Genomic DNA, 19,230 nt, shown 5'->3' on the forward strand with positions numbered 1-19,230 from the left:
TGAGAGGTGAAGGGTGGGGGTGAGTGGATGATGACTGAGTTTGTAGATGACACGAGGTTTGGCAGATGGTTGACAGTGAGGAAGAAGGTCTTAGGTTACAGGAGGATCTAACTGGATTGTTCAGATGGGCAGATCAGAGTCAGATAGAACCTACCCCAGATAAATGTGAGGTGATGAACTTTGGAAGATGTAACGGGTGAATAAGGTATTTATGAAGGTATATGGGATACTTGCCTTTATCATTTCCAGTTTAGATGAAAATATGTTAGAGATATGTTAAGGAAGATATGTTAGAGCTGTACAGAACTTTGGTTAGGCCACAGCTGGAGTACTGTGTGCAGTTCTGGTCACCACATGATCCGAAAGATGGGATTGTACTGGACGGGGTGCAGAGGATAGTCAACAGGATGTTGCTTGGGGTGGAGCATTTCAACGATGAAGAGAGGCTGGATAAGCTTGGGTTGTTTTCTTTGAAGCAGAGAAGGTGGAGGGGGACCTGATAGAGATGTATACGGTCATGAGGAGTATTGACAGTGTGGATACAAAGCAGCTGTTCCCTTTACTTAGAGTTGGCACACATTCACTGTGAAAGACAGGAGCTTTAGAGGGCATTTGAAGAGCAGGTTTTCACTCAGAGGGTAGTGGGGGGTCTGGTTTGCACTGCCTGGGATGGCAGGTGAGTTGGAAAATCTCACAACTTTTAAAAAGTACTTGGATGAACACTTACAATTTCCTAACATTTGAACCTATGGGCCTCGTGTTGGAAATTGGGACCGGTGTAAGTTTAGTGTGGTTTGGCTGGTACAGGTCCAATGGGTCGAAGGGCCTCTTCTGTACTGTGTGATTTTATGATTGTATTGTGTGCAGTTTTGGTCTCCTTATCTGAGGAAGGATGTTCTGGGTGTGGGGGGAGAGTAGTGAATGTTTATCAGACTGATTCCTGGGATGACAGCACTTCGATCTGATGAGAAACTGGATCAGTGAGGATTATATTCACTGGAGGTTCGAAGATTGAGGGGAGTCACATTGAAAACTTGAAAATCCTAACAGGTCAAGGCGTGATGTTCCTGATGCCTGGGGAACCCAGAACCAAGGATTACAATTTAAGGATATGGGAAAGGCCATTTCGGGCTGAGATGGAAAGAAAGTTTTTCATCCAGTGAATGGGAAGCCTGTGGAAGTTTCTGTCACTGAAAGCAGTTGAGCCCAAACCACTGAATATTTTCCTGAAAGGGTATGATATAGTTCTCAGGACGAAAGGAATCAAAGGTTATGGAGTGCAAGTGGAACATGTGATTGTGTTGGATGATCAGCCATGATCATATTGAATGGCGGAACAAGCTCCAATGGCGACTCCTGCTCCTAGCTTCACTGTTTGAGAGACTATTCATCAACATGGAAACATATTGATTGAAAAAACACATTTGCCTTTTTTCAGGAATTAGTTTGGAGGCAGGAGACAGAGAGGAAGGATAATGTGTGTGCTCTCCAATGAGAAAGATGCAAATAGTGGTTTCCCAGGGATCTGTGCTGGGACCTCAGCATTTCACAATATCTCTCAAAGATGTGCACAAAGGATTAGAGAGCTATATATCTAAGATTAATAACTCTCCCGAATGAGGCAGCTAGGAGGTGGTTACTTGGATAGGGAGGGTGGAGGACAGGGAGGGTTTGAGAACAAGGATGAGAATTTTTAACTAGAGATGTTGTTGGACTGGGAGCCAATGTAGCTCAGTGAGGACAGTGCGGGATGGGGATGGGATTTGGTGAGACTTTGGATACGGGCAGCAGAGTTTGGAATGAGCTGAAGTTTACAGAGGGCAGTGGCTATGATGTGGCCCAGGACAACATTGAATTGATCACATTTGGTGTCCCAATGCAAAGAGATTTTCAGTGAGTGATCTCTGTGACGTGGAGGATTTGGGGTTCAGATCAGCCTCAAAGGAGTCTGATACTAAATAAAAGCTGAAAAAGCTGTGGTTGCTGTAAATGAGAAACAGAAACAGTAATTGCTGGAAAGGTTCAGCAGGTCTAGCACCATCTGTGGAGAGAAAGCAGAGTTTACATTTTGGGTCAAGTGAACCTTTTTCAGAACTGTTCTGTTTTTGTAAAGAGTCTGGTTGAGCCGCAGACAGTGCTCAGGGAGAGTTTTGGAATTTGTACCAAGATCTGAAGTGGATGGCTTTGATCTTCCCATTATGTTTCTCATTGAGCCTGTCTCCTCAGTCCTGACTGCTCTTAGCTGCTGTGATTGTCACTGATTGGACACTTATTATTAGAGATTCTGACCACAGCAGAAAGCCCCAGTGTAAAAAATAACTGCAAAGACTGTCAGATCGCAAGGTTGAAACTTCATCAATAGCGGAAGCGAAAGAAGGAGCTCGGAGCAGCTGGACCTTTGTTACTGAGACGGGACAAAACTGTGAACCATCTGCACTCCCTGGAATCTGGAAGAACATAAGAATGAGGGGCAGGAGTAGGCCGTCTGGCCCCTCGAGCCCGCTCCACAATTCCATAAGACCATGTCTGATCTTTTCCTGGCCTCAGCTCCCCCTACCTACCCTCTCACCATAACCCTTAATTCCTTTACTGTTCAAAAAATATCTGTCTTAGCTTCAAACACATTTACTGAGGAAACAGCAACCACTTCACTGGGCAGGCAATTTCCATCGATTCACAACCTTCTGGCTGAAGAAGTGCCTTCTCAATTCAGTCCTAAATCTGCTCCCCAGCACAGGAGGAGGCCATTCAGGAAGAGCCTGGGCTGGGAAATGGAGCACAGGACCCTGAACATTCTCTCTCCCCTCCTGAGGGACACTTGTTGCTGAGGGATAGTTCCATGGAGCCCTACAATATATCCCTACTATACACACTTCCCCATTCTGTGTGTAAAAGTCTGGAGCTTGCCAGCAGGATATTCAACTGCAGGAGCCATCATCAGTTTGAGCAATTCTGACCACATTCACTTTCCAGAATGCTTCAACTCATTACTAATACAAAATCTGTCCATCGTCTCCGACGTGTGAGACAGGGAAGGGGCCACTCCATTTCAGACAATTTGGAATTTATGGAACACAGATGGAGTAAGCTGGGAAAGGACATCGGAATCATGGAGTTTGGAGGTGGGATGAGCAGGAATAAAGATTTCTGTGGTAAAGGGGATGATGTAATACAGAGGCAAATAATGTTGTGGAGATTGAAATAAGAGACCAATGTGATGGAGAGGATGTGGGGTTTGAGTCTCCGATACTGGAGGGTCCAGTGGGAAAGAGGCCCAGGCTTATTCATGTCCATTGGACATTCCAGTGGGATGGAGAACCATGTTTACTGATCTCTATTTCGTGGTCCAGTGGGAACAATGTCCAGGTTTATTGGTGTCTATTGGAGAGTCCTGATGGAAGGAGGCCCATGTTTCCTGATCTCTGTTGGAGTTTCAGTGGAAACTGAGCCCCATGGAATTGGAATGTTGGCATTTCTTGCAGCAATTGGAATCTTGGTATTTATTATAAAAGGACTGGATTACAGAAATAAAGAAATATTGTTACAATTCTGTGAGGTATTGGTGAGATCACATCTGAAGCATTGTGTCCAGTTTTGGTCTACTTACTTGATGAAGGATATGGTGGCACAGGATACTTTTCAGAAGATGTTCACCAGACTGATTCCCGGGATGAAATGGCTGTCGTACAGGAATGGCTGAATAGCTTGGGCTTGTACTGACTGGAATTCAGTCACATGAGGGGGGGATCTGTGAGAGGTACATAAAATGCTAAAGGGGATTGATAAGGCAGAGATGGAACAGATGTTCCCTCTTGTGGACCAGTCTTGAACAATAGGCCATAGATATAGAGTGAGAGGAGGTAGGTTCAAAACTGGGATGAGGTGAAACTACAGGTGGCACAGCGGTGAGTACTGCTGCCTCACATTGCAAGGGACCCCCGTTTGATCCCATCCTCTGGCAACTGTACGGAGTTTGCACATTCTCCCCCTGTCTGCATGGCTTTCACTTGGGGGCTCCGGTTTCCTCCCATAGTCTAAAGATGTACAACCTAGGAGGATTGGCCATGCTAAATTACCCATAGTGTCCAGGGATGTGTAGGTTCGGTTCATTAGTCATGACAAATGTAGGGTTACAGGGGAAAGGGTAGGGTGAACAGGTCTGGGTGGAATGCTCTTTCAAGGGTCGTGATCGACTTGTTGGTCTGAATGACCTGTTTCCGTACTGTAGGGATTCTGTTCCATTCTTACTATTTCTCTCAGATGGTTGAGAATCTGTGGAAGTCACTGCCCCGAGAGTGCAGTGAAGGCAGATTCAATCAACAGATTCCAGAAAGAAACAGATATTTTTCTGACGAAAAGCAGGATAGAGGGCAACAGGGAGCAGTCTGGAAAGTGGAGATGAGGATAAGATCAGCCATGATTATGTTAAATGCCAAACGTGCTTGAAGGGCTGAATTACTTATTCTTGCTCCTCCTTCCAACGTTCCAAAGATCGTTGTTTACTGGTCTTAATTTGAAGCTGCTCCATATTTACTGGTCTGTACTGGAGAGTTCAATGAAATGTTGGCCTTTCTTTCCTGGTTTCTACTGGAAGGTCCAACAGGAATAAAGTCCATCTTTAACTCGTCTCTGCTGGACTATTCAGTGGGAAGAAGGCCCATAATTGCAAGTCTCCATGAGAGAGTACAGTGGCAAAGAGGCCCATGTTTAATGGTCTCTATTCGTTGTCCGGTGGGAATGACTTCCATATTTACTGGTCTCTATTGGAGGGTCACAGTGGGAGATGGACATCATGGTAGGTGTGGGGTTCAGTTCCTTTCTGTTGTAACTGTGTGATTGTCCTGACCTCATCCCAGTAAAACACCCTGATCCAGAGCCTGACCATGGAACAGAAAGGAGAGAGGAAGGAATTGGAACATGATGTGGATGGACAGGATGGGTCAGTGGGTCAGAGCCTGCCCCGTCCCTCCAGCTCACACTGATGGCCTGAGGATCTCCTCTCTCTGCTGGGTTTCATGGAATGAGGTTTATGTCCAATCCAGTCCCCAGTGAGAATAGGCCAACAGCACAGAATTGCCCTTCATTTGGCAAGAATGTGTCCATGTTCTGCAGAGACACCAAACCATGGTCAATGTGAGAAATTTGGCCTTCGTCCAGGAGAAGATATGTGTCTGGGGTCAAGGGTTAAAATCCATTAGTGGGGCAGAGCAGAGGGAGATTTATCTATTGTCACCTGGGAAAGAGTGAGGCAGGGAGTGAGAGAGAGAGAAAGACAGTCAGAGAGATAGAGATGGAAGGACAGGGTGTGACAAAGAGAGAGAGTTTGAGGCAGTGTAAGCTGAGTGCAGGGAGAGAGAGAGGTAAAGGGAGGCAAAGATAGTGTGGTTGAAGAAAAGAGAGAGAAAGACAGGGTCTGAGACAGTGTGACTGAGACAGAGAAAGAGACAGAGTAGATATGAGACTGGAGTAAAGGGAATCTAGTGAGAGAGACATACAGGCAGACAAACAGGTTCTGTTCACCACATTATGAGAGGGATATGACTGTACTCGAGAGGGTGCAGAGCAGATTTCCCAGGATGCTGCCTGACCTGGAGGGTCTGAGCTATGAGGAATGATTGGAAAGGCTGGGATTGTTTCTCTTGGAGCAGTGAAGGTTGAGAGGGAACCTGATAAAGGGTGATAAGATTATATGGGTTAGAGATAGAGTAGACAGGAAGGCAATTTTTCCATGAGTAGAGGGATCAATACCCAAGGGCAGAGGTTGAAGATAACACAGACATAGAAAGATAGAAACATGGAGTTGGGGTAGTATCAGTGTTAGAATTAGGGTTAGGGTTCGGGATTGGCCCTGTGAGACTGCTCTGCCATTCAACATGATCATGGCTGATCTCCCCCTCAATGCCAAGTTGGGATTAGTGTTGTTAGATCATGGATGACCAGTACAGACTTGTTAACTGCTGCTCATGTCATCGAGATTCTGATTGAGAGAAGGACAGAAGACACACATAGTGAGTGTGTGTGTGCGTGTGTGTGTGTGAGAGAGAGAGAGAGAGAGAGAGAGAGAGAGAGAGAGAGCATGTGTACATTGTGAGATTGAGTGAAAGAGGGCGAGGCATTTAGCTCTTGCTCCAGGCCTCAGAGTTCCAATATCCTGGAATAATGCCTGCTAGAGAGATCAATTAGAGAGTGACTGGAGGGAGGGAGAGAGACAAAGAGTGACTGAGGTCATGAGAGATTGACGATAAAAGGAAAGAATGATTGAGGAAACAGGTAGAAAAATAAGTGAAGGAGAGGAACGGATAATAAGCGAGAGAGAGCGAGAGAGAGAGAGAGAGAGAGACAGAGAGAGAGAGAGAGAGAGACAGAGACAGAGAGAGAGACCAACCAACACAGAAGGAAAGGGAGATAGACAGAGTGTCAACCATACATGGAAAAAGGGAAAGATATACATGATTATATAATTGGGAGAGGATAGAGACGGAAATGGAAATAGAAAAGAGGAGGTAGTCAATAAATTACAGGAATATATTCAAGTGAAAGGTAGAAAGAGGAAAATAGGAAAAGGGAGGGAGGAAGTATGAAAAGGAAGGATGAGAGAGAGAGCGAGAGAGAGAGAAGAGGAAGTGTGAGGGGCTGACGTGGCTCTCTCTGCCTGATACCATTTACATACTGAGGAACACCCAGTCAGACTCTCACAGGCTGCAGCTTTATAAAGCAGAGCCCAGTGAAGGGAGAGTTTATCAGGAACCAGGCACAGGGACAGGAGCACACACCATGATCTCACACATCCAGCTGATCTGGCCCCTGGCATTCTGTGTCGCAGGTACAAATCTCTCTCCTTCCACCTTGAATCTTTAGCTGCTCTCCATTTCACTCCAATTCCACTGACTTGTGATTGAAGGGAAAATGCTGAAACCAGAGGAATGCTCAGTGTCTCCAACAATCTCTCATTTGACAGGCTCTTTTTGTGACAGTTCTGACTTCACTGTGTTTCTCTCTGACCCCTCAGGTATCAGTGGGGACATCATCATGACTCAGTCTCCCCCGGTGCTGTCAGTGGGACTGGGCCAGACCGCAACACTCACCTGTAAATCCAGTCAGAGTGCCAGTGGTGATGTTACCTGGTACCAGCAGCGAGAAGGGCAGAAACCCTCTCTGTTGATCTATGATGCAACAACTCGATACACAGGAGTCTCGAGCAGATTCACCGGGACACAAGTATCCAGCACACATTTCACCCTGACAATCAGCAACGTTCAGAATGAGGATGTCGCTGACTATTACTGTCAGTACGAGTACAGTCCTTACACAGTGATACACAGCTGTACAAAAACCTCAATACACATAGTCCCACTTCCTGTACTGACGCTTCCCACTGCTATATCTAATATATATATCTCTGGACGCACAGTCCCAACTCCTGTACTGATACATCCCACAGTTATATTAGATGTACAATAATGGACACATAGTCCCGCCACCTGAACTGACATATCCGACAGTTAGATCTAAATAAAACTGAGCAAATTACCCCGTGCTGGGATTGTCACCGTCCACTACACACTCCAGTCCCTGTGGTGTCCACTACTCACTGAAGGCCTCAAGGTTCCCCCTTATACTCCATGGCCACATAAGAGAGAGCAAGAGAGAGGGGGTGTGGGGGCTGGGGTGGGGAGCGGATAGAGAGAGAGAGAGAGAGAGAGAGAGAGAGAGAGAGAGAGAGAGAGAGAGAGAAACAGAATGAGAAACACAGAGCAAGAGAAAGGCATGAGTGACAGAGAGAGGGAGAGAGAAGGTGAGAGACAGAAATGGACAAGGAGAGGGTGCGAGTGAGCGATAGACAGAGAGGGACAGGGAGAGGGTGAGAGTGATGGAGGGAAAGAGGTTTTTGTGCAGCCTCTGCACTGGGAGCTCTCACTGTGCCTTACGTTCGGTCCAGGAACCAAGCTCAGACTGAGTAAGTAAATCTCAATCCTCCGTTATTAACCCTGTCAATACTGAAATGTTGACTAAAACACAAATACTGAATTGTTGAAGGTGTTAGTGGGGAGCTGCAGTGAATGAAATGGTTGATTGAGGATTACGGTGTCTAACAGGGTGTCCAGCTGTATTTCTTTAGTTCCATTGCCCCCTTTAAGCAGCAAGATATAAATCAGTCAGTTTTACTCACCGTGTGGACGAACTCTGTCCATTTGCAGCCTGTGGTCCCATTCCTGCAGCATGTCGTGAAATCAGTGAGTAACCTCTTGCCAGTCTCAGTGTGACAGACACGGGCAGAGTTTGATGTGAGCTCTGGCTCCCTGTCCCAGTCTCTGACCTCACTGACCTCAGCAGCAGCAGCAGCACCAGCAGCACAGTGAGACACCGAGCTCCCACCTCCCCCAGCTTTAACTCTGCTCAACCACACAATCACAGAATTGTTACAGTGCACAAGGAGGCCATTCTGTCCATCCTGTCTGGACCAGCTCTCTGAATGAGCAATTCACTGAGTGTCATTCTCCTGCCTTCTCCCTGTCACCCTGCACATTGTTCCTTTTCAAATAACAGTCTCATTCCCTTCGGAATGTTTCAATTGAAGCTGGCTCCACCACACTCTCAGGCAGTGCATTCCACACCTTAACCACTCACTGGCTGAAAATGTTTTTCCTCATCTCAGTTTTGATTATTTTACTAATTACTTTCAATCTGTGGTTTCTTGCTGTCAATCCTTTCATGAGTGGGAACATTTTCTCCCTGTTTACTCTGTCCAGAACCCTCCTGATGTTACATTCCTGAAACAAATGTCCTCGCAGCCTTCTCTTCCCCAAGGAAGACTATCCAAATTTCTCCAATAGACTTTCTTAACTGACTTTCCTCATCCCTGAATTTTCCACAGGAATTTTTTTACCTCATCTGCAAAATAATCACAGCCTTCATGAGCTATTCACCTTATCTATTCCCCTTGGTCCCTTTTGCCTGCGTTTGGATCATTTCCCCCTAAATCTTTCCTCTCCATGTATCTGTTCAAATATCTTTTAAATGTTGTAATCAGACTCACCTCTATGATGTCCTCTGGCAGCTCATTGAATACACGGACCATCCTCTATGTGAAAGAGGTGCAACTCAGGTCCCTTTTGAATCTTTCCCCTCTTGCTTTAAACTTCTGCACTCTAGTTTTGGACTCTCAGACCTTGAGGAAAAGACTTTGACCTTATCTATGCCCATCATGATTTTATAAACCTCTAAAATGTCACCCCACAGCCTCTTACCTTCCAAGGAAAATAGCTCAGGCCTAACCAGCCACTCTTTATAACTTAAACCATCCAGTCTTGATGAATTTCTTGTCATCTTGTTTACACTCTTTCCAGTGTAATGACATGTTGCCAGTAGCAGGGTGACCAGAAATGTGGCCTGACCAATATCTTGGAGAGCTGTAACATAATGTCCCAACTCCATTGCTCAATGCTCTGACCAATGAAGGCAAGTGTACCAAATGCTTTCTTTATCACCCTGTCTACATATCACTCCAGTTTCAAGGCACAATATGCCTCCACCCCTTGGTCTCCCTCTTTGACAACTCTCCCTTTGGCCCTACAATTAACTTTGTAAGCCCTGGACTAGTTTTTGTACCAAAATGCAACACCGCACTATTATCTCAATATGGAATGTAAATGTACTCTCAAATAGCCGTCATCACTGCCCATTATGCCGCCAATTTTGGTGTCATCTGCAAACTCACAAACCATACCTCCTATATGCTCATTCAAATATTTCCTACAAATGACGAACAATGATGAACCCCGAACCAATCCTTTTACCACACCGCTGGTCACAGGCTTCCAGTCTGAACAATAACCTTCTACCACCACATTGTCTCCAACCATTAAGCCAATTTTGTATCAGTTGGCTTGCCCTCCCTGGATCCCATTTAATCTCACCTTACTATCCAATTGTCCTTGCGGTAACACGTCAAAGGCCTTGCTAAAGTCCATGTAGACAATGTCTACCACTCTGCCCTCAGCTATCTTCTTGGTCACGTGTTAAAAAAAACTCAATCAAATTTGTGAGACTCGATTTCCCACTTACAAAGCCTTGTATACTATCCTTAATCAATCCTTGTCTTTCCAAATGCATGGTAAATCCTGGCTTTTAAAATCCCCTCCAACAACGTATTCCCTACTGATATCAGCCTCACCTGTCTATAATTCCCTGGGAATTCCTTGTAGACCTTCTTAACTAACAGCACAACATGAGCCATGCTCCGGTCTTCCAGTACATCACCCGTGGCTGTTCATGATATAAATATCTCACCAAGGGGTATCACTGTCTCTTCCTAAGCTTCACACAAAGTACTGGTATGGACCTGATCAGGTCCTAGGGATTTCCCTATCAGTTTAAAGAACAGGTGCACTGCACCTCTTCTTCTGTAATGAGGACTCTACTCAAGACATCAACATTTATTTTCTGAATTTCCTTCAATTCACTACCTTTATTAATGGTAAATATTGAGGCAAAATATTTGTTTTGTGACTCATTCATATTCTGGTTAAAAAGAAAGTGAAAATTTCTAATTGTAAAACATTTGGAGGTGCTCCATGGGATACGATCCATGATCATGACTTTACTCTGGATTGTCCTTTGTCTTTTTCCACTGTCACCCTAAACCTTGTGATACAATGGTCACTCTTCCCTAAATGTCCTCTCACTGACACTTAATCTACTTGGGCCTCCTCATTCCCAAGATCCAGGTCTGGCAGAGCTTTGTATCTCATTAGAATGGGAACACACCGCTGGAGAAAATTCACCTGAGCACACTCTCACAACTCTGGCCCCTCTTTGCCCTTCATACTGCTACTATCCCAGTCGTATACTTATAATTAAAGTCCCCCGAATGTTTGCTGTGAATTCCTTGCAGATTTGTCACTCGACTTCCTTCCCACTAGTTGGTGACCTATAGACTGCACTGACGAAGCTGATTGCACCTTTTTTGCTCCTTATCTCAAACCAAATCGCTTCTGTCCTTGAGCCCTCTGGGACATCCTCTTTCTCCAGCTCTGCACCGATCTCCTTAACCAATCCCACACCTCTCACCCTTTCCATCCTTTCCTATCTTTCCTGAACACCTTGTATCCAGGAATATTTAACACCCAGTCCTGTCCTTATTTGAGCCTCATCTGTTACAGCACCAACTTCAGATTTCCACTTGGCAATCTGTGTCTGTAACTCCCCAATCTTATTCCCCACACTCCGTGCAGTCCCATACATGCACGGTCAGAGGGGTTTAGAAATGATGACTTCCTTCCTCACTTTGACCCTGCCTAATAGGTTACGATTTGTTACTCTGGTGATCTAACTCTTCCAGGATTCCGTGTTCCTTGGATATTCGCCCCTGGTGCCCACAGCCCTTCCATGGCAGTTTAAACCCTCTCCAACAACACAAGCAAGGAGCTCAGTTCCTGCTCTGTTCAGGAGCAACCCATTTGGTCTATAGAAGTCATATCTCTCCGAGAGTGATTCCCAAAGTCCCAAGAATCTAAAGCCCTCCCTCCCGTACCACTTTTCCAGCCTCACATACACCTGTGTTATCCTCCTGTTCCTATTCTCACTTGTGTGGGACCCTTGGAGTAATCCAGAGATTTCTGTTTTTGAGCTCCTGCTACAAATTTCCTGCCAAAATTCAGACTGCAGGACCACATCCCTTGTCTCCCTCTGTCACTGGGACCGATGTGGACCACAACTGCTGCCTGTTCCCCGTCTCCCCTCTGAGTGCTCTGCAGCTGCTCAGTGACATCCTTGACCCTGGCACCAGGGAGATAACACACCATCCTGGATTCCCATCTGCAGCTGCAGAAACACCTATCAATTGCACTCGCTGTCGAATCACCTCTCACTATCACTCTTCCAGTCTTCCTTGTGCCCCCCTGTACAGCTGAGCCCCCCACGGTGCCAGGGACTTGGCTCTGGCTACATTCCCCAGCTGAACCATCACTCCCACCAGGATTCTGAACTGAATCCCAGCTGGACAGTGGGACACTCTGAGGGTATTCCTGTACTATCTGCCTGGTTCTTTTGGACTGTCTGCTGCTCCTCCATTCCCTCTCTCCCTGCATACTCTGAAGCTGCAGAGTGACCACATCTAGAAACGTGTTCTCCCCGGAGCTCTCAGCCTCACGGACGCTCCGCACTGACACCAGCTGCTGCTCAAGCTCCGAAACCCGGAGCTCCAACTGCTGTCACTGACTACAATTCCTGCTCTCATCGTATTCCAGGAGCTAGGAAGCATTCTGAAATTCCTACAAGGAATAGGATCTGCGCTCTCTCCACTGTTTGGTTATCTCTTGGCAAAGTTCTGATGACAAACAGCTCCAGCAGGGCTCACAATCCAGTGCTTTCAGTGTTCTGGGGTTTGGCAGAGTCTCTCCAAAAGACCACAAGGCCCAATGATATTAAAGCAGAATTAGGCCATTCTCCTCATTAAGTCTGCTGTGCCATTTGGTTATGGCAGATGTGTTTCTCACAACCATTTTTCCATGATGTTTGATCGCCTATCCAATCAAGAGCCGATCAATGTCTGTCCGAAATACACTCAATTGCTTCACGTCCACAGCAGTGAGGTCCATAGATTAACCACCTTCTGGCAGAAGAAATTCCGCCTCATCTCAGTCCTCATGAGTTATCCCTTAACTCTGTGGATGTGCCCACTGGTCTGAGTTTCTCTTACGAGTGGAAACATCTTCTCCCCACCCACTCTATCCAGGCCTCTCAGTATTCTGTAAGTTCAATGTGATCCCTCATGTCTTTCTGAACTCGATCAAGTACACATCCAGAGTACTCAACAGCTCCTCATCAGACCAGGCTGGCACCCCCAGGGTCATTCTTATAAACCTCCTCTGGATCTCCCCCAATACAAGCACATCGCTCCTTAGATACAGGTCCCAAAACTGTTCACAATATTCCAAGCCTCAGCAGTACACACCTGCTCTTGTATTCTAACTCAGTTCAAATGAATGATTACATTTCACTTGTCTTCCTATTTGCCAACTGAACCGAAATGATAACCTTCAGAGAAATCTGAAAGAGGACTTCTGAGTACCTTGATGCTTCAGAATTCCAAATTTCCCCGTTTAGAAAACAGTTTAAGCTTCTATTCTTCCAACCTAAGGGCATAACCTCATACTTTCCCACACTGTATTCCATCTGCCACTTCTTCGCCCACTCTCTGAGCCTTTCCAAGTCCTTCTGCAGCCTCCCTACTTCCTAAACTCTCCCTGTCCCTCCCCTCATCTTTGTGTTATCTGCAAATTTAGGAACAATGCCCTCAGTTCCTTTTCCCGATCATTAATATATAATTAATTGTTACATGAATAGCTGAGGTCCCAACACTGCCCCCTGCTGAACTGCACGAGGCACCTGCTGCCATCCTGCAAAAGATCCATTTATTCCCACTCTCTATCCATGTCAGTACCGGGCGCCAAACTCCATGGGCTCTTAGGTTATTTCGCAACCTCCTGTGTGGCAACTTGTCAAAGGTCTTCTGGAAACCCACGTAGATCATGTCCGTTGGCTCTCCTTTGTCTAACTTGCTCATTAACTCCTCTTATTACATTGAATTCCAGCTTCTCCCTCTCGAACTGCAGGATGAATTCTATCACATTATGGTCACTGCCCCCTCAGGGTTCACTCACCTTCAGCTCCCCAATCAGGGCTGCCTTATTACATATCACCAAATCCAGAGTTACCTGTTTCCTAGTGGGTCTACCACAAACTGTTCCAAAAAAAAGCCTCTCGCAGACGTTCCATGAATTCCTTTCCTTGAGATCCATTCCCAACCTTATTTTCCCAGTCCACCTGCATATTGCAGTCCCATGTCTGTTGTAATAATGCCTTTCTCACCTGCCTTTTCTATCTCCTGATTTATTTACTTACCCACATCCCGACGACTGTGAGGAGGCTTGTACATAACTCCCATCAGGATCTTTGTTCCTTTGTGGTTTCTTAGGATGACTCACACAGACTGTATGCAGTCTAACTCTATATTTATTCTTGCAGTCAATTTAATTTCATTTCTTAATAACAGAGTAAACTTGCTCCCTACACACCCCCATCCACCGATATTAGAAACGTAGAAATATAGAAAGCTGCTGGAGGAATAGGCCATTTAGCCCTTAGAGCCTGCACCACCATTCAATATGATCATGGCTGATTATGCAATCTCAGTATCCCATTCCCACTCTCCCCCTCTACCGATAAATCCCTTCAGACTCAAGGACACGGTCCCCCTGGAATATATCGAACAAACTGGCCCCAGCAGCTTTCTGTGGTAGAGAATTCCACAAGTTCACAACATCTGAATAACTGACCCCTTATTCATGATCTTTGACCCTGAGTTTTGGATTTCCCTAATATTGGCAACATTCTTCCAGCATCAAGCCTGTCAAATCCCATCAGGATTTTATATGTTTCCGTGGGATTACCCTCATTCTTCTAAATCCCAGTGAGGACAAGCCCAGTTGATCCAGTCTTTCCTCATATGTCAGTCCTGCCGTCCCGGGAATCAGTCTGGTGAACCTTCGCTGGACTCCCTCAATAGCAAGAATGTCCTTCCTCAGACGAGGAGACCAAAACTGCACACAGTACTCAAGGTGAGGCCTCACCAAAGCCCTGTATAAATCTGCAAGACATCCTTACTCCAACACACATATCCTCTCACTGTGAAGGCCAACATGCCATTAGCTTTCCTCACTGCCTGCCGCACCTGCATGCCCCCTTTCAGTGACTGTTCCACCATGACACCAAGCTCTCATTGCACCTCACCTTTTCCTTAACTTCCACCATTCACTAATAATCTGACTTCCTGTTTTACCACCAAAGTGGATACTCTCGCATTTATCCAAATTATATTGCATTTGCCAAGTATTTATCCACTCAGCCAGCCTGTCCAAGTCACCCTGCAGCCTCTTAGCATCCTCCTCACAGCGCACATTGCCACCCAGCTGAGTGTCATCAGCAAGTTTGTAGGGATTGCATTCAATTCCTTTGTCCAAATCATTTATATATATTGTGAACAGCTGGGGTCCCCGCACTGAACCCTGCGGTATCCCACTCATCACTGCCTGCCACTCTGAAAGGGACCCATTTATTCCAACTCTCTGCTTTCTATCTGCCAATGAGTTCTCTCTCCATGTCAATACATTACCTACAATACCATGAGGTTTTATGTAACTCACTAATCTCTTGTATGTGGCCTTGTCAAAAGTCTTTTGAAATTCCAGAACACAACATCCACTGGGTCCTGAGGGAGGGTCACTCAATCCGAAACGCTAACTTCGCTTGCTCTCCACAGATGCTGCAAGACCGATGAAAGTTTTCATCAATTTTTGTTTATGTTGTCCACTGATTCAGCCTTGTCCACTCTCAACTGATCACATCCTCAAAACCTTCCAGAAGATGTGTCAGGCCTGATTTCCCTATAGTAAATCGATACTGACTTGGACCAATCCTGTCACTGCTTCCAAATGCTCGGTTATTGTATCTTTAAGAACTGACTCCAGCGTTTTCCTCATGCACAATTCCTCATTTTCACTCTCCCTCCTTTCATTAAAAAGTGGAGTTATATTGGATACTGTCCAGTCCATTGGAACTCTGTCAGAGTCTTCAGAATGCTGGAAAATGTTCACTAATGTGTCTACAATTTCTACACCCACTTTCTTAAGGACTCTGAGTTGCAGAGCATCAGGCCCTGGGGAATTACAAATTTTGATACCGTCAGTCTCCACAATACCACATCCCAACTTCTAATGATTACCTTCAGTTCCTCCTTCACACTTGACCCTCTATCCCCTGGCATTTCCTTTCAATAGGATGTGCATCCTTGGATATTTAGTTCCCAGCCCTGATATCCTTGCAGCCTGCACTACAGGCTCATTTACCTTGTTTCATATACTCGATGCAACGAAGTACAACACCCTCAGTCATGCACTGACTGCCTCCTTCTCATAGTTATCTCTGTCAGAAATCATAGAAATCCTACAGTGTTGAATCAGCCATTCAGCCCAGTCTGACCCTCCAAAAGGTATTCCACCCACCCTACAATTCCCATAGATAATACTCCTAACCTACACATCTTTGTGACAATGGGAGGAAACCCAAGTAGACACGGGGAGAATGTGTAAACTCCACACAGACAGTCAGTTGGAATTGAGTCTGTGTCTCCGGAGCTGTGAGACAGCAGTGTTAACCACTGATCCACCATTCCACCCTGCTAGGCATCAAGTTCAATTCCTGATCTTTTCCATACTCTCCATTCTATTACATGGTCTGGATGCTTTCATAAATTCTCATGAGCCCCTATCTTCCTTAATTACCTTGGATTGTGTGATACCATTTTGTCTACTTTATTCCAAATGGTTCGCGTGTTAAAAGACAAAGCTTTTACGTTTGTTCTTTTGTTGAGCTTCCCTGCACTTTTATGTTTCCTTCGTCCAATATGACATTCACAATATTCTGTCCTTTCCTTTTATTTTCTGGTTACAATCAGTCCCATCACTAACCAGTAATCCAACATTCTCCTTTGCCATCCATTTTCTCATTTTCCATCCAACTATCCCAGTTATTTTGGCTTTGAATCATATTCAGACTGATATTTATCCCTGAACAAACATCACTCAACGTGTTCCTTGGTTCATTGTTGCTTGTGAGATCTTGTTGTGTACAATCTGGCTTCCACATTTCCTCCATGACAACAGTGACCACATTTCAAACAAGTCCCACACTGTGTGCAAATGTCTTGGGGACAGCATGAACCTTTATTTTCTTTGGATCAACTGGGAGTCTTTCAGATGTGAAAGATGCCGTTCCAACATTTCACAGGCTCCCTCCTGAAATACAGTTTCTGCTTTGTCCCTCTCTTTTGTGAAAATAGATGGAAAGTTTTCTTGAGGAACCATTGCTCCATCTTCCACCTCTGCACAAGTTCCCTTCCTGCTCTCGAATGGGCCTCATACATTCCTTTATTCTCTTCTTGTTCTTTCTGTGATTATAAACATCACTGGGATTTCCCTGACTTCATTTGGACACATTTCATCCTGTCAGCTCTTTGCTTTCCTCAGGCCCTGGTTAATTTCACCCCTGAATTTTGTCTTTCAGCCAAGCTTTACCAAGTCACTGCCCAGTTTAGTAAAATTGTTTGTTCCCAAATGAAAATTTTACAATTGCTCCATGGTTCTCCATTTCCATCCCTCCTCTCAATCTCACTGAGTTCTGATCACTGTCACTGAAATGCTCCCCCATTGATAGCCCTTCCAGCTGCTCGCATTCATTCCCTAAACGATTGTCCAAAACTGTCCCTTCTCTTTCACCATCAACTTCTCAGGGGCAATTAGGGACGGACAATAATGGCCAGTGACACCCACATGCCAAGAAGCAATTTGAACAATGCCTGTTCTTTTATGGGGTTTATAGGGGTTGGATACAAATGTTCAAAATGGATTGTTTTGCCAGTTCACGTTCATAGAGTAGAAATCCCTTTCTATGCCAGAGATTAAAATTGTTTCTCTTGCCTTTCAGGCCGTGACAACTCTCAGCCAAAGCTGACCCTGCTGCCCCCCTCCCAGGAGCAGATTGATGCCAAGGGCGCTGCCACCCTGGTGTGCCTTGCCAATCACTTCTATCCCGATGAGCTGGAGGTGCAGTGGAAGAAGGATGGTGCAGTCATTTCGGACGGGGTTCAGACCAGCAACTACCTGCGAGCTTCGGACAGCACCTACAGTGTCAGCAGCCTGCTGACCCTCTCTGGGTCTGACTGGGAGTCCAACGCTCGCTTCTCCTGTGCCCTCACCCACGTGACCCTCCCCTCTCCTCTCAGCAAGAGCATCAGGAGATCAGAATGTGTGTAGAGTGTTCGAGACAGTCCACAGTGGAGACTCAACTTTAAATAGAACAGGGCTGAGCTGGCAGGACAAAGGTCATTGTCAGCACTGAATGTCAACTCTCTTCCTTCTCAGGACTGGCTCAGAGACACTTCTGAGGTTCAGCGGTTAAGGCAGGTCATTGGGACAGTGTAAAGGAGATTGAATTTGTATCTATCCGCGTACTACCCCTGTTCTGGGAGTGTTTGTTGGGGACAGCATTGACTTGTGATGTCAAGTAAAACTCCTCGATACTCAAGACTGTCACTGTACAAAATCAACGTGAACCTCAGAAGTCTCTGCTTCAGTAAACCAGATCTCCTTCCTGCTCAGCCGCCAGTTCCAATGTAAGGTTCTGTCACTGTTTAAAAGGACAGGATTCTCTTTTTTTTTGAGAAAATCTAAACAAGTGTTTTCCTCAAGCTCCATTGTGGCTTTGAATTTGTGTAGCTTCCTCTGTCTGGGCTGTTAAATGCAGTCTGTTTTCTGTCAATGTCAATCTGGAAAAGGGAATAAAGATGAAGAAAATTCAATTTCTGTCTCTGAGTGCTTTGTGTATAGACTGCTCCAGCCTCAGTTGATTGGCTACGTTTCAGCAAATGGTTGTCATGGTTGGCTGCTTGGATGGTCAATCAATGACACATCAGCTGAAGACTGGATTTGAGCCAATCTTCAATCATTTTCAAGAGATCCCTTCGATCTGGAATCTGTCAAGTTGACAAGATTCGAAACAGAAATCTGCTGGGGCCCAATCATTCTCATCTGACGCATTTCCTCTTCACTCTGTTTTTCCAGACCCATCTGGTGGGATCGCACTATGCCCACTTTGATGCTGCTGAGTCACATTTCAAATGACCTGAGGCCAATCACAGACACTGGAGGCTTCAGTCATTACATTCATTTCTCCCACCCTAGCCTGTTCCTCACAGTGACATCTCAAAGCTGAACTGAGTGACAACTTAGCTCAGAAAGATGATCAGTCCATGAGTGTGGGTGTGACTGTTACCCAGTTAATGTCTGTGGATTTGTGTTAGCTTTCCTGCATTTCATAGAGTCTCAGAATCATAGAGATGGACAGCACGGAAACAGACCCTTCGGTCCATATCGCCCATATCGACCAGATGTATGAAACTAATCGAGACCCATTTGCCAGCACTCGGCCCAGATCCCTCCAAACCCTTCCTATTCATACACCTATCCAAATGTCCTTTAAATGTTGTAACTGTACCAACCTGCACCACTTCCTCTGGCAGCTCATCCCATACATGCACCACCCTCTGTGTGAAAAAGTTGCCCCATAAGTCCCTTTCAAATCGTCCCCCTCTTACCCTAAACCTATGCCCTC

At 45.6% G+C, this 19,230-nt stretch overlaps 1 gene segment (V, D, J or C); it reads left to right on the forward strand.

Annotated features, from left to right (window-relative positions):
- The window catches only part of LOC140479538 (Ig kappa chain V region Mem5-like), a 517,282-nt gene extending 498,864 nt beyond the window's left edge, over positions 1-18,418 (forward strand). Inside the window, 2 exon segments of the V gene segment in view lie at positions 7,923-7,957; positions 17,545-18,418. Of these exon segments, the coding sequence occupies positions 7,923-7,957; positions 17,545-17,873 (364 nt within the window).
- The last annotated feature ends 812 nt before the right edge of the window (positions 18,419-19,230 follow it).

This window comes from Chiloscyllium punctatum, chromosome 7, assembly GCF_047496795.1.
Source record: "Chiloscyllium punctatum isolate Juve2018m chromosome 7, sChiPun1.3, whole genome shotgun sequence".
NCBI classification, from domain to species: domain Eukaryota; kingdom Metazoa; phylum Chordata; class Chondrichthyes; order Orectolobiformes; family Hemiscylliidae; genus Chiloscyllium; species Chiloscyllium punctatum.